General features: G+C 38.2%; 2 protein-coding genes and 1 pseudogene across 3 annotated transcripts in view; 2 read left to right on the forward strand and 1 right to left on the reverse strand.

The window, feature by feature from the left end:
- The window catches only part of CDC20B (cell division cycle 20B), a 48,545-nt gene that overhangs the window by 18,384 nt on the left and 3,023 nt on the right, over positions 1 to 27,138 (reverse strand). Inside the window, exons 3-4 of the mRNA XM_030320963.1 lie at positions 6,646 to 6,874; positions 5,537 to 5,667 (exon numbers count right to left, since the gene is read on the reverse strand). Of these exons, the coding sequence (XP_030176823.1) occupies positions 5,537 to 5,667; positions 6,646 to 6,874 (360 nt within the window). The remainder of the gene's footprint in view (positions 1 to 5,536; positions 5,668 to 6,645; positions 6,875 to 27,138) is intronic.
- LOC115517905 lies at positions 15,187 to 15,621 on the forward strand (annotated as a pseudogene).
- On the forward strand, positions 17,932 to 23,446 carry GPX8 (glutathione peroxidase 8 (putative)). 2 transcript variants are annotated; one of them, XM_030320977.1, is made up of 3 exons: positions 17,935 to 18,316; positions 18,891 to 19,152; positions 22,818 to 23,446. In XM_030320977.1, exons 1-3 carry the CDS (start codon positions 18,113 to 18,115, stop codon positions 22,979 to 22,981), a joined length of 630 nt encoding a protein of 209 aa, XP_030176837.1. In that variant the 5' UTR covers positions 17,935 to 18,112; the 3' UTR covers positions 22,982 to 23,446. The 2 variants fall into 2 exon arrangements, with proteins under 2 accessions (XP_030176847.1, XP_030176837.1); XM_030320987.1 differs by lacking the exon at positions 18,891 to 19,152 and having other exon boundaries at positions 17,932 to 18,316; positions 22,818 to 22,886.

Consider the following 27,138-nt stretch of genomic DNA (forward strand, 5'->3'; position numbering starts at 1 on the left):
TCTCAGATGTTATGCATGACATAGTGTTAAACCAGTAATTCACCAGCAAGTTCAAAGTTTCCACATTATCAAAACCAACACTACAATTGCTATTTTTTATTACCTAACCAGCATGTAGTGAATACAGTGCTGAGCATTTTCATGTATTATTTCTAATCTCCCCAACAACTCCATAGGGCAGGTATTACTCAGCTAGAATAAAATCTTCTTTACTCTTCTAGACTAAAAATCTTTTTAGCCCACAAACCAACTAAAAGGCCAGTGAGATCATCAAAGCCTGCAAGAACTGAAATGTCATGATATTTCTGGTACGTTGTGAAACTGAAAGACCTCCCCAAGATGATAAAGTTGATTGTATGTTAAGGCTACTTTTTCAAAAAAGATTTTTTCAAAAGATGCCTCTCAGCATTCAACCTGGAGGTGCTCTTTCAGTCTGTTACTGAGATTTTCTCTGGGTCTTAATTTTCCTCCTCTGTAGTATGTTGAGATTGAACTAATCATCCTAAAGGTCTTTTTCCATTAACACCTTCACCTATTAGAAATGGGAACACCAAATCACTGGGATCTTAAATAACATACCTCAGTTTCCACGAACACAAAAATCGGATTGCTGTTTCTTTGGACCAGTATACAAAAAGCACTTCTGACATTCTTACATCCAACTTCAGTCAAAAACAGATGAGAAAATTACTACAAGTATAAAGAAAAGTACTTGCAGAAATTTCCTAGAAACATTTTAGCAAACAGTTAAAGCAGAGATGATTCCTTTTTTTCTCCTTCATGATAATATATTTAATCTTACATATAAAACAATCGTGGGATCACCATAATTCACACAGAAGTCTCTCTCACAGGCATCAGTTTGAGATTTTGGTTTTCTTCCCAGATATCATGCCACATAATAGGCATTGTCAGTCAATGAATCATGGATTTTTAGGTATTCTAATTAGAACAATTCAGGATAAAGCAGGGTTTCCCACTTTCAGCACCACTGGCATTTGGTGGTAGATAATTCATTATTGTGGGGGGCTGTTCTGTCCATTATAGGACATTTAGCAGTGTCCCAGCCTCCATCTACTAGATACCCTCTCACTAGGTTGTGATAATCAAAAATCAGACATTGCCAAATGTCCCTTGGGGAGCAAAATCACCTCCAGTTGAGAACTACTGATAACAAAAAATGTTCCTAAAATCGACTGGCTTCTCCAGTATCTATAGTCAGCACAAAGCTGCCCAAGACATTACCTGGCACAGTGTTCTTCTGTTTGATGTACCCAAGGGTGCTCTACCCCAGGTAAGATCTATTAATTACTTTAATGAACAATTTGGCCTAGAGCTGACTATATATCATAATTTTGAACATCTCCCCAGCTGTGCAGGCCCTTGTTGTAGAAACACCCCCACATGACTTCTGAGGACCACATGAAGACACACATTTACTGTCAATGCGAAAGACCTCACTGTATGTGCACTACTCCTGATGCTGCTTGATTTCTAATCAGTCATTAAACAAATGCTTTACATAAAATAGTCAAACAGTTTCCATTATCCCTTTCTCAGGTTTTCCAGTGATGTTGGGACAATGTTCTGATTGGATTACAATTGCTGTAACAATGCGAGCCTAAGGGAGAGAGTAAAAGGAAGTTACTGAAGTTCAAGGCAGTACAAACTCCAACTGGCAAGACGTAGGGTGTGGAAAGGCAATGGTGCTAATAACCTGGCCTGGACCTAAAGTCAACATTTCCCCAGTGACTCAGAACTCTCCAGGGGTGCCTGGGTGGCGCAGTCGGTTAAGCGTCCGACTTCAGCCAGGTCACGATCTCTCGGTCCGGGAGTTCAAGCCCCGCGTCGGGCTCTGGGCTGATGGCTCAGAGCCTGGAGCCTGTTTCCGATTCTGTGTCTCCCTCTCTCTCTGCCCCTTCCCCGTTCATGCTCTGTCTCTCTCTGTCCCAATAATAAATAAACGTTGAAAAAAAAAAAGAACTCTCTAACCTTCTGCACTTCCAAACCCTTAACCAACAGTAGAGCACTCAGCAAAAGACCTGCTCTAAGATATTTGTTTTCAATTTGCATATGATTTCAAATAATTAAATTTTACATTCACGATATTGTTCCTCCAGCAAGATATACATGCCAAACACTGAAAGCACATACTAAATGAGAAACTGCCTAAATTGAGAATTTATGATGTTCCTAGTTTAACGCTTTCTAAATTAAACCTTTATTCCTGTAGAAGCTCTTCGTTGGATTTGATACACTCAAAAATATGCTATTGATATTTCATGTGCCCTAAGATTTGGGTCAGATTCCTCAAAGATCTTAAAACCATAATAAAGGGGCTCCTGGGTGGCTCAATCGGTTTAAGTGTCCAACTCTTGGTTTCAGCTCAGGTCATGATCTCACAGTATGTGACTTTGAGCCCCATGTCAGGCCCTGAGCTAATGGCACAGAACCAGCTGGGATTCTTTGTCTCCTCTCTCTGCCCCTTCCCTGCTCGCACATTCTCTTGCTCTCTCAAAACAAATAAATAAACATTTAAAAACACATAATAAATAAGATACTTAAAAGAACGAAATTAACTTAGTCAAGAAACAAAAAAAAAAAAAAAACAGTAAAAAGGACTTAAGGGAAATATTTAAAAGACCATCTTGTAGAGGAAGAATAGAATGTATCCTGAGTGACCCCAGATGCCAGTCCAAGTCACAGAATAGTTGGAAATGATTGTACAAGAGATCTTTTGGCTGAGGGGAAACATACCATAATATGTGTAATTTTATTATATTTTTAATCTTTACCTTTTTAATGTTTATTTTTGTAATATAAGTATGATTAACATACATATAAGAGTTTCAGATGTACAATATAATGATCCAACAATTCTATACATTACACAGTGCTCGTCATGATAAACGTACTCTTAATCCCCATCACCTATCACAACCATCCCCCCCCACCCACCTCCCTCTGGTAACCATCAGTTTGTTCTCTGTAGTTAAGAGTCTGTTTCTTGGTTTGTCACTTTTTCCTTTGTTCATTTGTTTCTTAAATTCCACATATGACTGAAATCATATGGTATTTCCCTTTCTCTGACTTACTTCACTTAGCATTATACTTTTGTGCTACATCTCTGTTGTTTCAAATGGCAAAATGACATTTTTTTTAAGTTTATTTCTTTATTTTGAGAAAGAGAGCACAAGAGAGTGGGAGAACAGCAGAGAGAGAGAGAGAGACAGAATCCCAAGCAGGCTCCGGCTGTCAGTGCAGAGCCCAACGTGGGCCTCAAACTCATGAACAGTGAGATCATGATCCGAGCTGAGATCAAGAGTCAGATGCTTAACCAACTGAGCCACCCAGGTGCCCCAAAATGTAATTCTTTTTATGGCTGAGTAATATTCCATTGTATGTATATATATATATATATATATATATATATATATATATATATTTATTCATTTGTGTGTATATATATACACACATATGTATATATATACACACATATGTATATATACATATCTATATGTACTACATATAGATATGTGTATATATATATATACCACATCTTCTTTATCCATTCATCTATTGATGGATCCTTGAGTTCTTTCATATCTTGGCTATTGTAAATAATGCTCCCATACACATTGTGATGCATATATATTTTTGAATTAGTGTTTTGTTTTCTTTGGGTAAATACCTAGTAGTGGAATTACTAGATCATATGGTAATTCTATTTTTTTTTTTTAATTTTGAGAGAGAGGGCATGAGCAGGGGAGGGGCAGAGAGAGAGGGAGAGAGAGAATCCCAAGCAGACTCTTCACCGTCAGCACAGAGCCCGATGTGAGGCTTGAACTCATACACTGTGAGACCATGACCTGAGCCGAAAGCAAGAGCCAGATGCTTACCCAACTGAGCCAGCCAGGCACCCCTGGTAATTCCATTTTTAATTTTTTGAAGAATGTCCATGCTGTTTTCCACAGTGCTGCACCAGTGTGCATTCCCACTAACAGGGCATGGGGGTCCCTTTTTCTCCACATCCTCACCAAGACTTGTTATTTCTTGTCTTGATTTTAGCCATTCTGACAGGTGTGAAGTGATATCTCACTGTCATTTTAAGTTGTGTTTCCTGATGATGAGTAGTGTTGAGCATGCTTTCAAGTGTCTTTTGGCCATCTGTAGGACTTCTTTGGAAAAATATCTGTTCATATCTTCTCATTTAATTAGATTATTTGATTTTTTGGTGTTGAGTCATATAAGTTCTTTATATATTTTGGATACTAATCCTTTATTGAATATTGCAAATTTCTTCTCCCATTTGATGGCTTTTGATGGTTTCCTTCACTGTGAAAAAGCTTTTTATTTTGGTGTAGTCCCAATCACTTAACTTTGCTTTTGTTTCCCTTGTCAGAGGAGACATATCTTTTAAAAAAATGTTTCTACAGCTGATGTCAAAGAGATTACTGTCTATGTTTTCTTCTAGAAATTTTATGGCTTCAGGAACCACATTTAGGTCTTTAATTCATTTTGAGTGTATTTTTGTGTATGGTGTAAGAAAGTGGTCCAGTTTCAATCTTTTGCATGTAGCTGTCCAGTTTTCCCAACACCATTTGTTGAAGGGGCTTTCTTTTTCCCAGTGCATATTCTTGCCTCCTTTGTTGGAGACTAATTGACCATATAATTGTGGGTTTATTCCTGGACTCTATTCTGTTTTATTGATGTATGTATCTGTACTGTGCCAGTACCCTACTGTTTTGATTTTTACAGCTTTATAGTATATCTTGATATCTGGGATTGTGATACCTCCAGTTTTATTCTTTTTCATGTTTTCTCTGGCCATTCAGGGTCTTTTGTGGTTCTATACAAATTTTAGGATTGTTTATTCTGGTTCTGTGAGAAATGCTGTTGATCTTTTGAAAGGAATTGCATTAAAACTGGAGATTGCTTTAGGAAGTATGGGCATTTTAACAATATTTCTTCTTCCAATCCATGAGCATGGCATATCTTTTTATTTGTGTCCTCTTCAATTTCTTTCATCAGTGTTTTATAGTTTTTGGAGTACAGGCCTTTTACCTCTTTGGTTAAGTTTATTCCTAGGTATCTGTTTTACTGTTTTTGGTGCATTTGTAAATGGGATTGTTTTCTTAATTTCTCTTTCTGCTGCTTCATTATTAGTGAATAGAAATGCACTGGATTTCTGTATACCTATTCGATATCCTGTAACTTTATTTAATTAATTTATCAGTTCTATTAGTTTTTTGGTAGACCCCTTAGGGTTTTCTCTACATAGTATCCTGTCATCTTAATCTTTATCTTTTTGATGTCTCATTTTCACTTTTTTGATTGAGACTAACTAAACTTGTATTATATTTCTTTTACAAAGTACCCTTATTCATGTCCGTAACTCACTCATTTTTTCTATCAGGAACCCATCATTTTCTTACTGACGTGTAAGAGCAGCTAAGCCATCTCTTTCTTCACATTTGGGACTCAATTGTCTGAGCATGTCAGGATATGAGATCTTCAGTTTTTTGTCTTTACCCACCTGGCCTTTTGAGGCAACATTTTCATTCCAGCCTCTGCCCAGTGCATGAGGTGCCTTGCAAAAATGGAGAGCTGAGTTATTTGTTTCAAAATTCCCTTTGATGGGGGTCTTCAGTGGTTCTTTGTAGGATCCTGCAAGAAAAACATTTAGTTTTTAATTTGTTCTTCAAAACAAGATAATCACTTTGGTTGGAAGTCAACCCATGGTGTCTTTCACAATAGAATGTGAAACCACAGGCCCACATCTCTCTAAAAACCACGGATATGGGGGTAAAAGAGGAAAGACTGGCCTTGTCGAGAACGCCAGGGTCATAAGTGAGCACTGCTTCAGTGGCCTCTATAAGAAATGCCAAGATTAAAGACCTGATTGCAACTGCAGCAGCAGCAGAAATGCTTTATCTCTGAGTGGAAAGAACATACTTGCACATCTGAAGAATAGATACAAACAGTTCCATAGGTTAAAGTGATGGAGCAAAGGTTTCTGGTTTGCCCAAGCTATGATCCTTCTGCCAGGAAATCACTATGGGATGCTTGCTTTCCCAACATTGGCATCCACTCTATGATCATGAGCAAATCACTTTGCCTCTCCATCTCTCTGTTATAGAAAGGTGCTGTAAGGGTAATTTGAGATGACAGTAGTGAAATACTTTCTAAGTGAAAGTAATAGCAAAGTCAGTGTTATTTGCATCATTATTATTCATATCTGTTCTCTTCTCAAGGTTGAGAAAGCCCTTTACCAGATTTTTAACTACATAGAAAAACTTGCCAAGTCATCCTGTAAAACTAAGTATATTTTTGTTCATATCACTTGTTCAACAGAGGAGCTAATAAGGACCACTGAAAAATCTTACATATGTAATCTTTACAAAAGGAATCATATACCAATGTAAATCTCAGAAATGCTTCTAAAATACAACATACTGTCTTTTGTTCTTGTTTCATTTCCTGCCCCTTCCCCACCACCTTGGAAATTTCTTATTCAAAGGAAGGAAGAGAAGGAAAGCAGTTGACTAAATGTGATACTAGATAGTTCTATGCTACAGAGATTCTTTGAGGAATTCTATTTCATTGACATTTTTTAAATGGCCTGTGGAATTTCTATTACCTCACCTAGAATCAAGGTCTCTTTTTCAGGAGTTATCTTCAGCACGGATCCAGAAGCTTCTGGGAGGTAAGTGGTTGAACGCTCTTCCTCAAAGGAATCAACTGCCAGATCCCTGGTTTGGCTTTGCCGCCATCTGGTGGTAATTGGGCTACTGGCAACGGGAACCTCTGCTGACAGTCTCTTCACAAAGTTGCTCTTAAAGTTAGAATATGTAGTATTAACTCCGTCAAATATCTATTTAACATAAAAAAAAGCCGTAATTTATAGTGGCCTCAAATGCAAAATTAAATATTCCTTAAAAGGAGAATTATTAACAACTCATTTAGTACAACACAAATTATATATGAGATTTTTTATTTTCGTGACCTGAGAGAATGTTATTTTATACATATATAAATATGTATGTGTGTGTATACTTACAGCCTCTGTTCAAGATTCTCAAGATATATAAAAGCAACTTACGGAGTGATTATATTTACAGTTATTATAATTACATATCAATATAAATGTGAAGTTGAAATAACCATTTATATTGAACATGTGAAATCACAAAATTGTAAATCTGGAAATAAACAGTAATTTTCTTTTTTTATTTTCTTTTTTTAATTTTACATCCAAGTTAGTTAGCATATAGTGTAATAATGCTTTCAGGAATAGAATCCAGTGATTCATCCCATACATATACCACCCAGTACTCATCCCAACAAGTGTCTTCCTTAACGTCCCTTGCCCATTTACCACAGCCTCCCACCCACAACCCCTCCAGCAACCCTCAGTTTGTTCTCTATTTTTAGAGTCTCTTATGTGTTGCCCCCCTCCCTGTTTTTATATTATTTTTGCTTCCCTTTCCTTATGTCCATCTGTTTTGTATCGTAAATTTCTCATATGAGGGAAATCATGTGATATTTATCTTTCTCTGACTAATTCTGCTTAGCGTTATTCACTCTAGTTCCATCCAGGTTGTTGCAAATGGCAAGATTTCGTTCTTTTTGATTGCCAAGTAATACTCCATTGTATATATATATACCACATCTTCTTTATCCATTCACCTATCGATGGACATCTGAGCTCTTTCCATACTTTGGCTATTGTTGATAGAGCTGCTATAAACATTGGGGTGCATGTGCCTCTTCAAAAGAGCACACCTGTATCCTTTGGATAGATACCTAGTAGGGCAATTGCTGGGTTATAGGGTAGTTCTATTTTTTTTTAATTTTTTTAATGTTTATTTTTGAGAGAGACAGAGACAGAGTGAGAGTGTTTTAGGGGCAGAGTGAGAGGGAGACACAGAATCCGAAACAGGCTCCAGGCTCCGAGATGTCAGCACAGAGTCCGACACGGGGCTTGAACTTGCAAGCCGCGAGATCATGACCTGAGCCAAAGTCGGACGTTCAACCGACTGAGCCACCCAGGCACCCCTAGGATAGTTCTATTTTTAATTTTTTGAGGAAACTCCTTACTTTTTTTCCATAGTGGCTGCACCACTTTGCATTCCCACCAGCAAGGCAAAAGAGTTCCTCTTTCTCCGCCTCCTAGCCAACATGTGTTGTTGCCTGAGTTGTTAATTTTAGCCATTCTGACTGGTATGAGGTGGTATCTCACTGTGGTTTTGATTTATATTTCCCTGATGATGAGTGATGTTGAGAATTTTTTCATGTGTCTGTTAGACATCTGGATGTCTTCTTTGGAGAAGTGTCTATTCATGTCTTTTGCCCATTTCTTCACTGGATTATTCATTTTTTGGGTGTTGAGTTTGAGAAGTTCTTTATTGATTTTGGATACTAACCCTTTATCTGATATGTCATTTGCAAATATCTTCTTCCATTATGCTGGTTGTCTTTTAGTTTTTCTGATTGTTTCTTTCACCATGCAGAAGCTTTTATCTTGATGAGGTCCCAATAGTTCATTTTTGCTTTTGTTTACCTCGCCTCCAGAGATGTGTTGAGTAAATTGCTGCAACCAAGGTCAAAGAGGTTTTTGCCTACTTTCTCCTCGAGGATTTTGTTGGCTTCCTGTCTTATGTTTAGGTGTTTCATCCATTTTGAGTTTACTTTTGTGTATGATGTAAGAAAGTGTTCTAGGTTCAATCTTCTACATGTCACTGTCCAGTTTTCCCAGCACCACTTGCTGAAGAGACTGTCTTTATTCCACTGGATATTCTTTCCTGCATGTGAAAGATTAGTGGGCCATATGTTTGTGCATCCATTTCTGGGTTCTCTATTCTGTTCCATTGATCTGAGTGTCTGTTTTTGTGCCAGTCAGTACCATACTGTCTTCGTGATTACAGCTTTGTAATACATCCTGAAGTCTGGAACTGTGATGCCTCCAGCTTTGGTTTTCTTTTTCAGGATTGCTTTGGCTATTCGGGGTCTTTTCTGGTTCCATACAAATTTTAGGATTGTTTGTTCCAGTTCTGTAAAGAATGTTGGTGTTACTTTGATAGGGGTTGCATTGAATATGTAGATGGCTTTGGGTAGTGTCGACATTTTAACAATATTTGTTCTTCCGATCCATGAGCATGGAATATTTTTCTATTTTTCTGTGTCTTCTTCAATTTCTTTCATAAGCTTTCCCATAGTTTTCAGTGTGTAGAATTTTCACCTCTTTGATTAGATTTATTTCTAGGTATTTTATGGGTTTTAGTGCAATTGTAAATGCGACCGATTCCTTGATTTCTCTTTCTGCTGCTTCATTATTGGTGAACAGAAATGCAGCCAATTTCTTTGTGTTGATTTTACATCCTGTGACTTTGCTGAATTCATGAATCAGTTCTAGCAGTTTTTTGGTGGACTCTTTTGGGTTTTCCATATACAGTATCATGTCATCTGCAAAGAGTGAAAGCTTGACTTCCTCCTTGCCAATTTGGATGCCTTTTATTTCTTTGTGTTGTCTGATTGCTGAGGGTAGGACTTCCAATATTATGTTGAATAACAGTGGTGAGAGTGGATATCCCTGCTGTGTTCCTGACCTTGGGAGGAAAGCTCTCAGTTTTTCCCCATTGAGGATGACATTAGAGTTGGGTCTTTCAATATGGCTTTTATAATCTTGAGGTATGATTCTTCTATCCCTACTTTCTTGAGGGTTTTTATCAAGAAAGTATGCTGCATTTTGTCACATGCATTCTGTGCATCTATTGAGAGGACCATATGGTTCTTGTTTTTTCTTTTATTGATGTGATATATCACATTGATTGATTTGCAGATATTGAACCAGTGCTGCATCCCAGGTATCAATCCCACTTGATGGTGGTGAATAATTCTTTTAATGTATTGCTGGATCCAGTTGGCAATAAATAGCAATTCCCTAGTTCAAACTTTTCATTTCACGGATGAGAGATCTGAGGCCTAAGTTGCTCAACATTCATCTCATTCCCTCTGAGAAATCCCAGGAATTTGGTATTACAGATCCTACGGTGGCAAACCATACCATGGATCTATGTGTGAAATTCAATTGCGAATGACAAACTGGAAATATGATATATATATTTTTTTTTTAAATTTTAACATTTATTTATTTTTGAGAGACAGAGCATGAGCGGGGGAGGGGCAGAGAGAGAGGTAGACACAGAATATGAAGCAGGCTCCAGGCTCTGAGCTGTCAGCACAGAGCTCAATGCAGGGCTCTAACTCACAAACCACAATATCATGACCTGAGCTGAAGTCGGATGCTTAACTGACTGAGCCACGCAGGCACCCCAAAATATATTATATTTTTAATAAAATGTAGGGCATGTTAGGTTATTACCCTTGTGTAAAGGACTCTCAGAGAAATTTAGACAAATTTACAATCCAAATAGAAAAAAAATAGAACATAGGACCTAAACGGGCAATGCACAAAAGAAATAATTAAATGCTCAAAAAATATTCAACCTTGCTAATAATCAAAGAAATGCTAACTTAAAACAATAACAAGATGCTAGCAATAGTATTTTTTAATGACAAGCCCCAAGGTTGAAGGTTCTAGAAACAAACACTGGCATATATTGCTGGTGGAGTATAAATTAGCATTGAAAAAGGAGGCACATGGTGCATAAAGACGGGAAGGACTCAATGTTTACCAGTAGAGAATTGACGAGGTAGATTTTTGTGACATCCTTAAAAGGGAATATTCTGCAGCCATTAGAAATTAGGACATACTGGGGCGCCTGGGTGGCGCAGTCGGTTAAGCGTCCGACTTCAGCCAGGTCACGATCTCGCGGTCCGGGAGTTCGAGCCCCGCGTCGGGCTCTGGGCTGATGGCTCAGAGCCTGGAGCCTATTTCCGATTCTGTGTCTCCCTCTCTCTCTGCCCCTCCCCCGTTCATGCTCTGTCTCTCTCTGTCCCAAAAATAAATAAACGTTGAAAAAAAAAATTAAAAAAATTTAAAAAAAAAGAAATTAGGACATACATTAAGGAAATGCAAATCCAAAACACAATGATGTACCACTTCACATGCTCTAGGATGGCAATAGATGATAGGTAGGTAAGTAGATAGATAGATAGATAGATAGATAGCAAATGTTAGTAAGAATGTGGAGAGACTGGAACCGTTACACCTTGCTTATGAGGATGTAAAGTGGTACCACTGTGGATAACAGTTGGCAATTCCTCAAAAAATTAAACCTAGAATTACTGTATGATTCAATAATTTCACTGCTAGGTACAGACCCAAGAGAAATGAAGCAGGTACTCAAACTCAAACAAACTCAGGTACATGGGCATTCACGGTAGTACTATTCACAATAGTTGGAAGGTAAAATAACCCAAATGTCCATCAGCAAAAAAATGGATGAGCAAATTGTGGAAGACATATGTTTGTGTGTACATATACATATATTATATATAATATAATTATTTATTCACAAATGACATATCAGTTAAGAAAAATGATCAAGAAATTTCTTATTGACAATCTTACACTGTCTTGGCAGTTGTGTGTTTCTCTGGCTCATCTCCTGTCATACCCTCCATACTGTCTCCCCACCTTAATGCTCTTCCACAATTCTCTGCCAGGATAACTTCTAGCCCACCTTCACAACTGGAATCAGCCATCATGTCATGAAGGTGTCTCTGACATTACCTTCCTCTCCATTCCATTACCTTCCTCCCCCTTCCAAACTCCCCATTAGGCCACCTGTGGTAGGTTAAATAATTGCAATACTTAATTTTATACATTGGCTTGATGGACTAAGGGATGCCCTGAGATCTGGTAAAACATTTTTTCTGGATGTGGCTGGGAGGGTGTTTTTAGAGAAGAATAGCATTCGATTTGGTAGACTGAGTAAAGAGATCCAGCCTCACCATTGTAGGTTGACATCATCCAATCCACCGGGGTCCCAAATGGTACAAAAAGGCAAAGGAAGGGCAAATTTTCTCGCTTCTTAAACTAGGATGTCCATTTCTTTCCTGCCATCAGACACTGGAGCTCCTGGTTCTCAGACCTTCATACTCCTTAATTTATACCAGCTGCTCCCCAGACTTTGGACTCAGATTGAATTATCCCGCTGGCTTTTCCTGGTTTTCCATCTTAGAGATGGCAGATTGTGGGACTTTTCAGCCTCCATAATTTGGTGAGCCTCATGTATATATATTTATGTATACTCTATTGATTCTGCTTCTCTAGAGAATCCTAATGCAATAATGATGCTTTATCATTAGACATGAGAGAGAGCTGATATGCAGTGAAAATGGCTGGCAGTTTTAGACAGCCACCACCAGAATATGAATCAATAGCATAATGCAATGACCTTTTTTAAGCAATACAATTTTAGGTCTCATTAAAGGAAAGACGGTGTCCAAAACAAGAACAAGGAAAACCCAATTGTCTCTGCACTGGTCAGGATCCATCTGCTGGAGAACTGGGTCCAGTCTTGAATCTGTCTTGTAAGAAGGAGATAAGCAAGCCAGGATCCCCAACCTGAGTTCATTTAGAGGAAAGGACTGCAATGATACAAGGTCAGGGAACACAGCAATAGAGCAACACATGAATGGAGTGAGGGGTTCTGGGGTATTTAGTCCACAGGAAAGAACACCCATAAGGAACCATCTTCAAGTATGAAACAGAAGGCAATTTATGAAACAAAGAAAAATTTACTTTGTATTGCTCCCTATGACAAAATTCAGCACAGTCATGCGTAGTACAGTTTTCGGTCAGTTCCTCCTCCAAGGACATGTGGCTCATAGTGGTACAGATGAACATTTTTTAAATACTCGTGTGTTTTAATGTGCATTTTTAAATTTTTTTTTTCAACGTTTATTTATTTTTGGGACAGAGAGAGACAGAGCATGAATGGGGGAGGGGCAGAGAGAGAGGGAGACACAGAATCTGAAACAGGCTCCAGGCTCTGAGCCATCAGCCCAGAGCCCGACGCGGGGCTCGAACTCACAGACCGCGAGATCGTGACCTGGCTGAAGTCGGACACTTAACCGACTGAGCCACCCAGGCGCCCCTAATGTGCATTTTTAAATGTTTTAAAATGTTCAACGTGGACATAAAGTTTTCTGTTATTAAAAAAAAATGTATTTTGGTAAAATAAATGAGCCAATTTGAACCAAAAATGTTAACTAGCAAATGGCACAGATGGCAAAATCACGGACATGTATGCAAATGACTACAGCTTAGGGAACGCTGTGGTAGAATGTGATATTTCATCTTCACTGTTTTTAAACTTTATTCCAGGATCTATCTCTTGGTGGGGAAATGCCTGTTACATAGTTTTAAATGACTGGCCTATGTATCAATAAAGAGAAAGAGGATGATAAGAAAAATAAGACAAAGGAGAAAAGAATGAATGACTGGATACTTTAAGCACATCAGTTTGGCTTGTTTACTTTTCAGAGTTCACATGGTGTTGGCCTTAAATAGGGAGGAATTCAGAGCACCAGGGCCAAAAAAATAAATAGAAAGGCGCCTAGAGAATTTAAAAATAAAGTCAGGAAGTAACCAAATGAAACAACTGGGAAAATAGAACAAACATATAGTGATAAATTATCTGACTCACAAATATTCAGCAGGTAAGAGAAACCTAAACATTCCAAGGAAAGACATGCTGATGATGCCAGGGTCTCTCTAGAATGTTATGGCAGAGACAAAATTAACAAAGATGGCCCATCAGCTCTCAGGCATATCACCCCAATTCCCCTTCCTTAGCCTCTGAATGTCTGCCCCTCCCCTACCAACCCCACCACTGCCAGTCCAACAAGGCAGCAAGACATTTCAAATTTGGAGTCGTAATCATATTTCAAATTAATCGTGAAGATCAAAATGTCCCTCTTCTTATTTTTGCACAGTCATTGTCTCCTCATCCTGGTATTGGGCAATACAAACCAAACAAACACTTGGAGAGCATTTATTTTCAGGTATTGGTCGCTTTGTTCTGCACTGCCAATGCCTGCCACTGGGGGCTCCAGAGTGTTTTTGGCATCTATCCGTCCCTTCTATCAGGCTGACCAAAGCGGCCTTCATTAAGACACTATTATCTCTCATCTTGACTTGTTACTCTGCAGACTCTGTGACCCCTTCCAGACAACTTCAGTACATATGGCCAAGTTGTTTTGTTGTGGTGGTCCACTCCCTCTCCTTTTCAGACCCTAACAGTGATTTCTCATAAAACTAAATGTCTCCTGATGAATAAAACCCCCTTACCAGAGACAGTACTACAGTAATCTCATCCACCACATTTTTTTTCTAAGTAAACATATTTCTATTACAGAGAAATTGTTGAATGTAGTTGAAATAATTTGGGTTATAAAGTTAAAAGTCTTAAACTCTCTTCTTGCTTGTTCTACTTACTTGTTCTGTGATTGGGATATTACTAACTTCTTCCTGTTTGAAAGCATTATTGCATTTTGCCGGTAGAGAGCTTTATACTACATGTGATTGCTTTTAATATGTGTATATATGTGTCTGATTTATAAATAAATCATGGGCAGTATAAAGCTTTCTATAAACATAAGCCATTTATTTAGCACTCGGTTATTTGCTGCCTTATATTTGTTCCCCAAATGTTTCTTGTGTATTTTCTCCTCTCCAAAACTGATTTCAAGCTCATGTGAGGCCGCCTCCATCACAGACATTATTTGTATCTTCTTCAGTGCCTGTGGTGCTTGATCAACAGAGTCAACTGCTTTGTCCCATTATTGGCCCAGTAGGTTCCCTTGACCTTCAACTCATCATTCTCTTCCCCTCCTTTAACAAACCTTCCTTGATCTCCTGAAAGAGTGCTGTTGGTTTTTCTAGCATACTATCTCCTATGCATTGAAAATTGCAGTGTTGATATAATTATAATTTGAGAATGGTTTTAGTATAGACAGAACATGGAAACAATGATGACAGATCCCCCAGAAAAATAAGAAATGATGATATCACAACATATACAGAAAAAGACTCTGACAAATGAAGAAAAAAAGAAATGTCTAAGGGCCAAAATCTATCTATGTTCACAAACATCCAGGCTGGGAGTTGCCCAAACTCCTGTGCTGAATGTCTGATTAATGGGCTTATAAGGATATTTATATATCATTCATATATGAAATCATATATGTTATAAAAGCATATATATTTCTTGCTGTCCCCGGTCACCTTAGTGAGAGGAGCTGCCACCATGTCCCCCCACCTGCAATGGATGGTCGTGCGGAATTGATCCTGATCAAAAGGGACAAGCAGACATAAAGCATCAAGCCCAACAGGCTTGCAACTCTTTCCACTACAATGGCCTGGTTTACCACAAGACTGCAGGCATGGATCCAGAGGCCTACAGCAAAAATGTAATGATGGTGACAAAGCGGAGATCTGACCAGTGAAAACCTACCACCTCCTACATGCATACCAACATCAACAAGAATGCCCTGGCCACCCTTAGCAGCATCAGGCACAGGATCCGCAAGAACATGGACCGCCCAGGTCTGTTCATGGCTGCCATTTGCAGAGCCAGCGCCATCCTGCACAGCCAGAAGCCTATGATGGTGAAGAGGAATCAGGCCTGCCTCACCAAGAGCTCCTGAATACCTGCCCCCTACCTCCAAAGCAACAAAGATGTCAATCACTTAAAAAAAAAAAAAAAAACAGGGGCGCCTGGGTGGCGCAGTCGGTTGAGCGTCCGACTTCAGCCAGGTCACGATCTCGCGGTCCGTGAGTTCGAGCCCCACGTCAGGCTCTGGGCTGATGGCTCGGACCCTGGAGCCTGTTTCCGATTCTGTGTCTCCCTCGCTCTCTGCCCCTCCCCCGTTCATGCTCTGTCTCTCTCTGTCCCAAAAATAAATAAAAACGTTGAAAAAAAAAAATTTAAAAAAAAAAAAAACAAGCAAACAAAAAAAAAAACCTTAATAATCGTGAAATTAACAAACTGGCTTTGATTTTGGCCTTGACAAGAGATTAACTTCAGTTTTCAAAGTACTTTTAATATAGCATGAAATTTTGGGACAATCCAACATGAAATATCAGGCCTGTACAAGCCTTTTATTTCTGGTTAATAACTGGCATGTTGGCTTATACAGAACCTCTTGTAAGCATAATTTTGATATTCTCAAAGACCAAGCTGTAGATCACTTGATGGGAGTTTCTGTACTTACAAAACACTGAACTAGAAAGAATCATAATGATTTTATCAAAGTAACATCACCCTATGGGGCCATGCCTGGAGTACAGTCAATCAGCATCCTCCTCCAAGGGAACCCTCTGTCGTCTCCCTCAAAGCAGTTATCATGGGCTGGGTTTACATGGTTCAGATTATAGCAGGTGTTCTATGAATTAACTTTTTTTTTTTAATTAATCATTAAAACTCAAGTTCCTGAGCCATGTCCTTCAACAGCCTAGACAAACGGAAACCAAAGAGGCTTGTTACTGTGAAAACCAAAAAAAAAAAAAAAAAAAAAAAAAGACTGAGGTCTAAATTTTCTCAAACTTAAATGTATGCTTGAGTCAGGAGGCCAATTCTGGTTCAGGAAATCTGAGGTGGGGCTTGAATAGCTGCGTCTCTAACAAGCACCAGGTGATGGCAGCACTTTTAAGTCCAAGAACCTTGGCGTAGCAAGGTCAGAGAATTGAAGTCCGGGTGTCATATGAAGTTTGGCTTTCTTATTAACTCAGCCAGAGAGCACCAAAGTAAAATTATCATAGTGAAGAGGTGATACGTGTTTTGTATGCTTTTTTGTTGTTTACTGGGTATTAGGTTTACAGGAGAATACTTTTCTACTGTATCCTTTCTTATCAGGCCACAAGAGTGGGAGCAAGTGGTTTATCAGTCTCTTGACAGGTTTTATATGCCTAAGCTGTGGGTTTGGCTCCGGAGGCAGAGCTACCAGCCCCCTGAGCGACACCAAGAGTCACGACCAGGTAGAATGAGGCACCTTAATTTGAAAGTTGCTGTGTGTCTTGGGGAAGAGTCCAAGGTGACTAAAGGAACCATGGATTTCAGGATATGCAGCTACCTCCATTTCCTGTCCACACCTACCCCTATAATTTTCAACAGTAAAGTTAAGCCTCCTGTAAGAGGCAACAGCCACAGGAAAAGTGAGGGTAAAAAAAAAAAAGAAGCAACTAGATGATGCACTGAGGTAGAGGTGGGTTTGGAGGGTTTCCTTGTTCATTTTTTGCCTTCTTGGTAGAATTGTCTTATTTAATTGTTAAATTCCTGATTTATTATCAAGTTCAGTATTTTTCCATCTACAAGTTGCAGACCATTGGTGAACCCTGAAATCCTTCATTGTCAGGGGTCAGAGCCAGGCTGTTTTAAAACTGCCACAGGTGTATCAAAGTTCAAAGGGGAAGGATCATTTAATCAGACTTCTCAGTTACATGCTTCTGAGTTAAATTATAAAGTGCATTTCTTACTGGGAGTCAGGATCAAAAATTTGAAAAACACTGGACTATAGTTGGCTTTATGATAGAGGAGGGTTTTTTAAAGCCTTCACATTGTATCTAATCTATTTATTTTTATTATATTCACCTGGCATTGCCTTAATGAGATGTCAAAGTAAGTAGCCACTTCAGTTATTTTTCTGCCCTTTCCACTGTAAATATCTTGAACTCGTGTAGCAAATTTAATCCATACACATAATATTAAACCCCTTCAGGTTATACATCATGTTAATAGAGCACGTTTAATCTACACTCTGAACTATTCCTGGATGGTATTTAACCCACTCCTCTACATTCACCCAGTTACTGGGAGCACTCACTCCCCAGCTTTCACCCTACAAGGGCACCATCTTCTGGTGAAAAATTTTGTCAGGAGAATGTTAAAGAGCTCTCGAAACAGTCCTGATCTTCCTAGCGAAGATTGCAATAGGCATCATAAATACATCGAAATTCTTTAGCACTCTGTTTTATCCAGGAGTCTCGTTCCGTTCCCCATCTGAGAAGGGTCTTTCTATTCCTTAGCAGTGAAAGGATCCCATCTGTCCTTCCTGGTTTTCCGTTAAACTGAGCTGGTTTCAAGTTTCAGCTCCTCCTTGAATTCCAGCCTGCTGAGACTTCCCTCTAGAATCATCCAAAATGGAGCCTCTTACAGCTTACCCTTTAAGATGTTCGGGGCCAAAAGCAAAGGTATTTGCAGTTTTACTGTCTATGGTTCTATGCACAGTAATGTTATTTCTTCTACAACTAAAATTCCTAAAACCTAAAATCAACAGCTTTTATGCCTTTGAAGTGAAAGATGCAAAAGGAAGAACGGTTTCTCTGGAAAAGTTTAAAGGCAAAGTAAGTTGTATCTTCTGTTTTTTGTTGTTTTTTTTCTTACTGCTTGTTGATTTCTCTGTTTACTTTAATGGAATCAATTTTTCATTGATAAAGGGTCATAAGTTATAATTTAGTTTTCAAAGTAATGTAATTAGTATATCACTCTGACCATCAGAGTTCTCATCGTGTATATATACAGCACTTCTAATTGAAAAGCTGATTATCCTGTTTTCAGAGGCATGCTAAATTAACACTGTAAGTTGTTTAGGAAATTTTTATAATTAGTAATGTGAATATGGAGACATTAAAAAATACTACCTCCATAAACTAGCAACATTAAAAAGCACTCTTATGAATGATCATATTTTCTTTTATCTTAAACTGTTGTACCTGATGCTTTTTTAATGGTAGTGATTTTTCAGAGTCTTAACTCATGCATCCAGGTTATGATTTTCAACAAAATTGGGTATGTCTAAAAATATAAAATAACCATCAGCTTCAAAATGGTTTAGGATTTTAACTACTTGCAGAATATTTTTTTTAAATCTTTTTATTTGCTTCACTTTCCGGTTGGATTTTTTTCTTTTTCCGGGAGGTTTCACTAGTTGTAAACGTGGCTAGTGACTGCCAACTCACAGACAGAAATTACTTAGCACTGCAGGAACTGCACAAAGAGTTTGGACCATTCCACTTCAGCGTCTTGGCTTTTCCGTGCAATCAGTTTGGAGAATCGGAGCCCCGCCCCAGCAAGGAAGTTGTATCTTTTGCAAGAAATAACTACGGCGTGACATTCCCCATCTTCCACAAGATTAAGATTCTAGGATCTGAAGCAGAACCTGCATTCAGATTTCTTGTTGGTAAATATCTACTTTGCCTTATCAAGTTAATGTTTTCAATTGCTTTTCATTTTTAAAACAAATGTAACAGGACCGTACTTTTTCTATTTCATGTGACATGCTTTAAGTGGGAAAGTTTGGTAAAACCATCAGAAAGCCAGAATCTCATCCCTGGTGACTTTCTAGAAGTTATGCTTCTCTGAAATCAATGTTTTAACTTCTTGAAAGGCAAAATAAGTCGACTCCGGTGTATTCTTTTCCTTATGATCACTTTCCTGAAGAATTTACCTGAAATGTGGTCATGGCTATCTTCACAAAATACCTTAATTCCTCTCTTATTTAACTGGCACTTGGGGAAATGTCCCTCCCCATTACCATCGCTATCCATGTCTCATGAATATTGCTGGGCATTATTAGACATATCTTTGTGATTAATTTTAAGTTCCCTTGTCTGAGATACTGTCTTCATGGATGAATAATATCTCTGTTTTTGCTATAATTCAAAACAGAATATAAGAATTTTTTTTTTTTTTTTGAGGACGATAGTGTTACGTTGTCTCTAAAATTAGGCTAGCTACAGAAATCTGTTTAAAGATTTTCCTGGGTCAGTTAGCATAACAGTAGTAAAGTATAGTGACTAGGGAAGTAGGTTTTAGCCGCAACCTACCTGGATTCAAGTCCCTGCTCTGTTAGTTTCACTGTGTGGCTTCAGGTACATGACTTAACTTCTCTGTGCCTTCTTCCTCACTTGTAAAATAAGATCATCAATATAAAATAATTTGGAGGATTAAGTGTGTTAATAGACGTAAAGTATTTATAAGTTTCTTACACTGTGCCTAACACTATTCTAAAGAGCATTCAGGGACGCCTGGGTGGCTCAGTAGGCTAAGCATCCAACTTCAGCTCAGGCTCTGTGCTGACAGCTGAGAGCCTGGAGCCTACTTTGGATTCTGTGTCTCCCTCTCTCTCTCCCCCTGTCCCCTTCATGCTCTGTCTCTCTCTCTCAAAAATGAATAAAGATTTAAAAAATTTTTTTAAATCATAATAGATAAAAAACAAAGGACATTCAGTTAATGTCCTCTCACCTGACTTATGTCCTCTCATCTGACTCATCAGACAGATGATACCCTCAGTCCCTATTCTCACTGCAGATAATTTGAGTTTTGATAAAACAGTGACCTCAGTCAGGCAATCAAGCTTCCAGTCTAGTAAGCCACTTAATGATGTTCTACAAAATTTAAGTGTGAAATCAGAATCTTTTTAAAACATTAAATTTCTGGGGAAAATCAACATAATGTTCCACCTACCCTTGTGTAATCAAAAAAGTAAGTGATTTAAGGTTTCAATGAAGTTAGATGAAGCTCCAGAGATGAAGACTATGAGATCACAGCCAAATGGAAATGAGTTTTTTAAAACTAGCCAAAATTGACAGTAACTGATCATGTGATCACAGTGCACATGTGTGCAGGTGTCACTAAACAGGGCATCTGGGTGGGGAGGCAAATGCGGGCTGAAGCTCAGCCATAGCAAGGCATGTGCTGGGGGACTCTACCGGCCTGGAAGAGTGCCTTTTCCTAACTCGCAAAGATGTTTACGTCAGGTAGACAGAGCTCTGCCCTGGAGGGCATTATCTTTAGAGACACATTTTCCATTATAGAAAAGAGCAATTTTGCAAAATGATGTTAAGATGGCTTTCATGTAATAATAGGATGCTCACACGGAGTCCTTGATGTTTGCTCTAGTCAAAAATATTTTTCTCTAAAAATGAAATAAATTGAAATGCTTGGCACAGTATTCCAAGTAAAACACATAAGTAATCAGGCTACTTTTTATTTTTATTTCTTAATTTTAACCTATGCTCCCTCACTGCTTCTTTCTCCCAGCCCAAAGCAAAGCATTCCACACCTTCAAAACTCTAGACAGTGTGTTCCTTCTACCAATTTCATCGCTATTTCTGAAAGAATAGTTAATACTTACAATTTCTGCCTCCCCGTCTCAATTACCTTCTTAAATGACTGTGTCTGGCTTCTTGCTCCATGAATCTCTTGAACCTAGCAGGTACCAGTGACTGCCACTCTGGGCCCTTCTCTTTCTTCTTTTCAGGTTCCTCTTTTCCATCCACCCTTAACTGTGCTGATTCTCAGGATTGTGCCACGGCCCACTGGAGCTCTTCTTATTCTATCCCCTTTCCCTGACTGAGCTCTCTCTCCTAAGCCCCAAAGCCTTATATTCACCTGCCTCCTCTGACAGAATATCCCACATACACCTGAATCCCCTCCTGTAAAAAAATGAATTTGTGGGGCGCCTGGGTGGCGCAGTCGGTTAAGCGTCCGACTTCAGCCAGGTCACGATCTCGCGGTCCGGGAGTTCGAGCCCCACGTCGGGCTCTGGGCTGATGGCTCAGAGCCTGGAGCCTGTTTCCGATTCTGTGTCTCCCTCTCTCTCTGCCCCTCCCCCATTCATGCTCTGTCTCTCTCTGTCCCCAAAATAAATAAACGTTGAAAAAAAAAATTAAAAAAAAAAAATGAATTTGTCATCTTCCTCCTAAAATCTGCTTGGAGTAGGAAGTAGGAGTGGGAAGTATAGAGTAGAAGGTCTAGATATCAGGGCTGGCTCTACCGCTCATTAGCCACAAGACCTCGAGTCTAAGACTCCATTTTTCTCATCTGCAAAATGGGGTTAATGATAATACCCATTTCACAGGGTTGCTGTAAAGATTCAACAAAAGGATCCATTTAAAGCAATGAGCATACATTCCTTGGCACATAGTAGACACTAGATACATTTTAAGTAGTTGTTTATATTTTTTTCACATGTTAGTCAATAATGAACATCAATTCTGGATAATGTAAATGGAAAAAACATTACATTTCTTACATACATTAAGATGGTTCAAAAGGACCACATAATTTCTCAATATGATTTAATACTGTATGTTAACTAACTAGAATTAAAATAAAAACTTAGAAACAAAAATAATGTGATTTAGAATTCCTTTCTGTTTTCCTCTACATAATATGTAACAATACTAAAAACATAGGTATATTTAATATGTAAAGAATTCCGTACAGGCCATTACCAAGGACCATAGAGTATCATTTTATCTTTAAAAATGTTAAGAAACTGAAAGTTTTGAGCTAGTGCCAAGGTAAATTTTTTGTTGCTGTTTTTTTTAGTTTTCTTAATGTGTATTATTTTTGAGACAGAGAGAGAGAGAGAGAGAGAGAAACACAGAACATGAGCAGGGGAGGGGCAGAGAGAGGGAGACACAGAGTTTGAAGCAGGCTCCAGGCTCTGAGCTCTCAACACAAAGCCTGACGTGTGGTTCAAACTCATGAACTGTGAGCTCATGACCTGAGCTGAAGTCAGACACTTAGCTGACTGAGCCACCCAGACGCCCCAACTTTTTTGTTATTTAGATCAATAAATCCAGAATAAACCACTTTGTTTCATGATTCCGGACCAGTAGAATCATCAGTGAAGTCACCAAATGTACAGAAATATGGTTACTTGGAGCTTGAGTTTTGCCTTGTTTGGGTGTTTTATTTTTTGTTTTGTTTTGCTTTTGACATTATGACAATCTTAGAACTTGATTCTTAAGTTATCACTTACATAGATACTAATAGAAATGAAAATCTTGACAAAAAATAAAATTATGCTTATGAAAATATATTCTGGTACTTTAGATTCTTCAAAGAAAGAACCAAGGTGGAATTTTTGGAAGTATCTGGTCAACCCTGAGGGTCAAGTTGTGAAAACCTGGAGGCCAGAGGAACCCATTGAAGTCATCAGGCCTGAGATAGCAGCTCTGATTAGACAAATGATCATAAAAAAGAAAGAGGACCTATGAAAATGCCAGTGAGTCATTCAAATGCAGTAGTCGGAATAGAGAAATGTCAAGGGGAAGGGGGGTTTGGTCTCATTTTAAATACTCTGACAATTAAATACGGCACTGACGGATTTTTTGTTTGTTTGTTTTATGATACCTTGCCAGTGAGTGGTAATGAATAATGCCCCAGGACAGAGATGTTACCCAAAACAAAAATAAAGAGTATCTAAAGAATCAAAATGAAATATACTAAGTATTTCATCAGATCACACTAAATAATTCAAAATACAGTCATCACTGTGCTTCAATATCCTGTTGTTCGACTTGACATTTTTCAGGATTGTACTTAATGGAAATGCCAATCCACTAGACCTCTGTTTGAATTCAAGACACTGTGTGTGACTGAATTTTCTGGATTAACTAACTGTAAATGGCTATTTTTATGTAATAAAATAAAAAATAAACACTGAAAAAATGTTAAATATATAGAGAGATTCAAATCATTATGTACTTTTGTTTCAGGCACAGGAATTTTGTTTCTTTAGTTGTTTTTTTTTTTTTTAAGTACAGGTTCGTAGTATGTTTTACTGTATCTGCCCAAATAGTCATTTATAAATGACACTATCCTAACATTTGAAAAACCTTCATCATTGTCAATATTTCTCTATTATTTTCCAGAAGAAACTCAAATTTTATAAATAGAATATTAATTGGTGAGTAAAAATCCAAGGAGTAAGAAAAAGGCTATGAGTATATGATTATTTAGCTCAATTCTTTATATATTAATACTGGTTGCTAATTTATTCAGATTAGATTAACCTTTTGGAAAGAATTCAGTGCTGCATCGTTCTGATGGCTAAAATAGTAAGAATCAACTCTAAATAGTCAAAGGTCTGAAGGTAAAAAAGGGAGGGACTAATTACACCAGTCTTAAGCATCAGCAATCACTAAACCTTTTGACAGAGTCACAACATGCTTTTTCTCCTCTCTCATAACCTTTATATTCTGTCCATCTTCTCATTATTGGCTGATAAAGCAACTTGCCAAGTTGATGAAGGCTAATTATTGCCCCACTAAATATATATTCATTTCATGAAATGAATAGGAAGACTAGGGCTAAAGAAAAAAAAAAAAAGTAAAAAGGCAGTTATGTAAAATTTGGCCAAGAAGGAAGACCCAATCTAAATAGCTGTGAGCTGGCCCCCATATACTGTCCTGATTAATGAAAGTAAAGATTTTTTTATGGTGAAGTCAGTAATGCCACCTCAGCATATAGTTCTTTGCAAGTGTTTAAAGTCCTTGGAGAAACCAAAAATATTTCCTGGAACACCTCCTGCTTTAAAGCATATATCCAGCCACACAGCTCTGATTGTATTTAGTAAGATATTTGGGGGCTGGGGGGAGGCACAGTTTCTCTTAGAGGTCCAGAAGATTCACAAGGATAGCCTCAAGAATGCCAGGTTAGTGTGTCAGCAAACCTGCTTGTACCCCTCACCAGCTGTATGATGTTGGGCAAATCACAGGACTACTTTCAGATTTCCTCACCCATAAACTTAGGGAGGTCAGACTGAACAAAGAGCCCCTTCCAACCTTCCAAGTCAATGATTGTGCTTGACAAGGTGTCTTACATGATCAGGACTGGAATCAGTAATCTAAATTATTTTTGAAGAAATAAAAGCCACCTAACAAGCCTATATGTCCTTTGCAATTTTGTCCCAAGAACATAGAAGCAATTTGAATTCTGAGCCTAAGCAGTTTGAATTCTGAGCCTCTAAGCAAAATTTTGTTAAGGGCAAACTTTCCAAGTATTGTTCTCAGAGCATTCTTGCCATACACCCCATTTACAAGTGCCACAAGACTGCTGCTGTGGTGGGGAATGACCAGGACTGTCCCAGTGAATGCAGTTCAGGTGTCCATCCTGCCGAAAGTCACTAATTCTCTCCAAAGCCATATAAAGGGGGTTTTCACTTAAATATCTCCAATCCTGTGTGTTTATTCAACCTACAGTCTCTACTATAGTCAGTGCTTCGTTCTCTCCCCTTCCCCTTTGGGTATGCAGGGAAGGCAGGTGGGGATTTGAAAGTGTGGCAAGTAGGTGTCCATTCAGGGTTCTGTAACAATTAGCCTCTGTGTACTAAAGAGGGTGTGAAGCCATTTGCTGATGTACTGCTCAACCCATAACTCCAGTGTCTTATATGAATTCCGCCAGGTACATATACGTAAAGAGAAAAAATTGCATCTTTCTTGAATTGAGCCTCTCTTCCCTGTCTCGGCATCAAAGAGCCTTGGACATAGACTGCTACTGTCTAAATTGAACAGTATAACAGAAAAATAGCTGGCATCATGTAAAAAGGTACTCGTGGACAAAGGGACAAAATCAAATTCATTTCATTGTGGTCAGTAGTTCGTTGGTTTGAAGTTTGTTTTGGTGTATTTAGAAGGTGGAAAGGAGTACTTCCTTCTAACTCCTGATCTTCATCTCATAGCAGACATAGCCGTGGTGCTGGGAGATTGGAATAAATAGGAATTTGCCTGAAATATACCATGAAACTCATACTTCATTTTCAAAAATGCTTAATAATTAGTATAATCTTAATAATGTATATATATGCCTATATATAATTCCTAATGATTGCAGTATATATAGCCTGCACACAGTGGTGGCTGGGAAGTAACAACCACCTCTCTGGAGGAGGGGTTCCAGTTTGCAGCATTTGCCAATTTCCATGGTATAAATGTTCCCACATGGCCAACTTCCATCTATCAATGCTTTAATAACTGGATGCCAGATTTCTGAAAATTTAACACTCGGTTCGCACAAACCACTTTATGTTGGATCCAGAACACAAAAACTTGTAAAAATCAGACTTGATTAGGTTATCATAAGGATCTCCAAAGAGCTCAATCTAGAGCAAAAACATAGTATATATTATTTATTTTTATAAATATACTGTTTTGGTGGCTTATGTGAAAATGTGGAACTACAGTCCCTGAAATATGAAAAGCTGCTAACAATATGCTATACAATCACAGTAAAATCTAATGATTTCACTGGACTGTCTGCAGGTAGTCTCAGGTAGGAAAATACTACTGTAAAAAAAAATTGTAGACAAAGCCTAAGAAGAAAAACAAAACCTGTATTTCTCTATATTTTCAACATATTAACTCTCTTTCAAGACTACCTTGCAGAAGCTAAGAAGTCTTGGTTGGTCCCTGTACAAAACATTACATTCATTCATAGTGTTTCTTTGAAAAAAAAAAGGATGTTTGGGCGTGGCTATAACGTGAACACTTTATCCATGTGTATTCCTCACCTTGATTTCATCTTTCCCACGGAATAATAAAATTCTAATAACTGTCCCGCCTAGAAACTAACATACCACACTCCTCCCCACTCTTCCTTCCTCTCGCTGAACTGGTAAGGCCATACCTTGCAGACTGAAGCATTCTCTTTTTGGAGGAAAGGAATAGAGTGGCTTTGATGTCCCAGTTGTGGGTCCCTGTCTTTCCCTCTGACTCCTATGGAGACATTCTTCATTTGAATATATGTATTCATTCTCCTCCTTACCCACTGATCTCCTTAATTCATCTTTCATGCATTCCATTCTCTCTCTCTTTCTCATCATCTCCTGAATATGGAAGTGAAGAACAGCTTTAAATATGTATTGTTTATTGAGTATAAATGTTTGCATTTTATGTCTCATTCTTTAGTGTAAAAAAATTAAAACACAAAGGCCAAGCCTTCTAAATTAAGTAGGTTTTATTTTTATCAACAAGTCAGTGGCTTTCCATAAAAAATAACATGTTGAAATTTAGCCTTGTAAAAAAATGATGAAAACAGTATTTACACAGGAGGGATCCTTAAACACACACAGAAAAATGCTGAAAATGAAATGGGCAACAATGAAAAGAGGATATGAAAGTAGCAAAATGCATAAAGAATCAAATTATAGGTATAAATCTCCCATGGTTGAAATGTTTAAACTTAAATAAGAATAAAAATTGTTAAATCAGTAATTTGTAATTCACTACAGTGGACTGTAATATATTTCTCACATCTCACTTAGAATATAACTAATTGACCAGACCACCTAAAGTCAGCTTCACGAACTTGCTGCAAATGCCCACATGAGGACACTGATGTCACTGTTTATCTGGGACCCAGCAAGTTCCTGAAC

Source organism: Lynx canadensis, chromosome A1 (genome assembly GCF_007474595.2).
Source record: "Lynx canadensis isolate LIC74 chromosome A1, mLynCan4.pri.v2, whole genome shotgun sequence".
Taxonomy (NCBI): Eukaryota; Metazoa; Chordata; class Mammalia; order Carnivora; family Felidae; genus Lynx; species Lynx canadensis.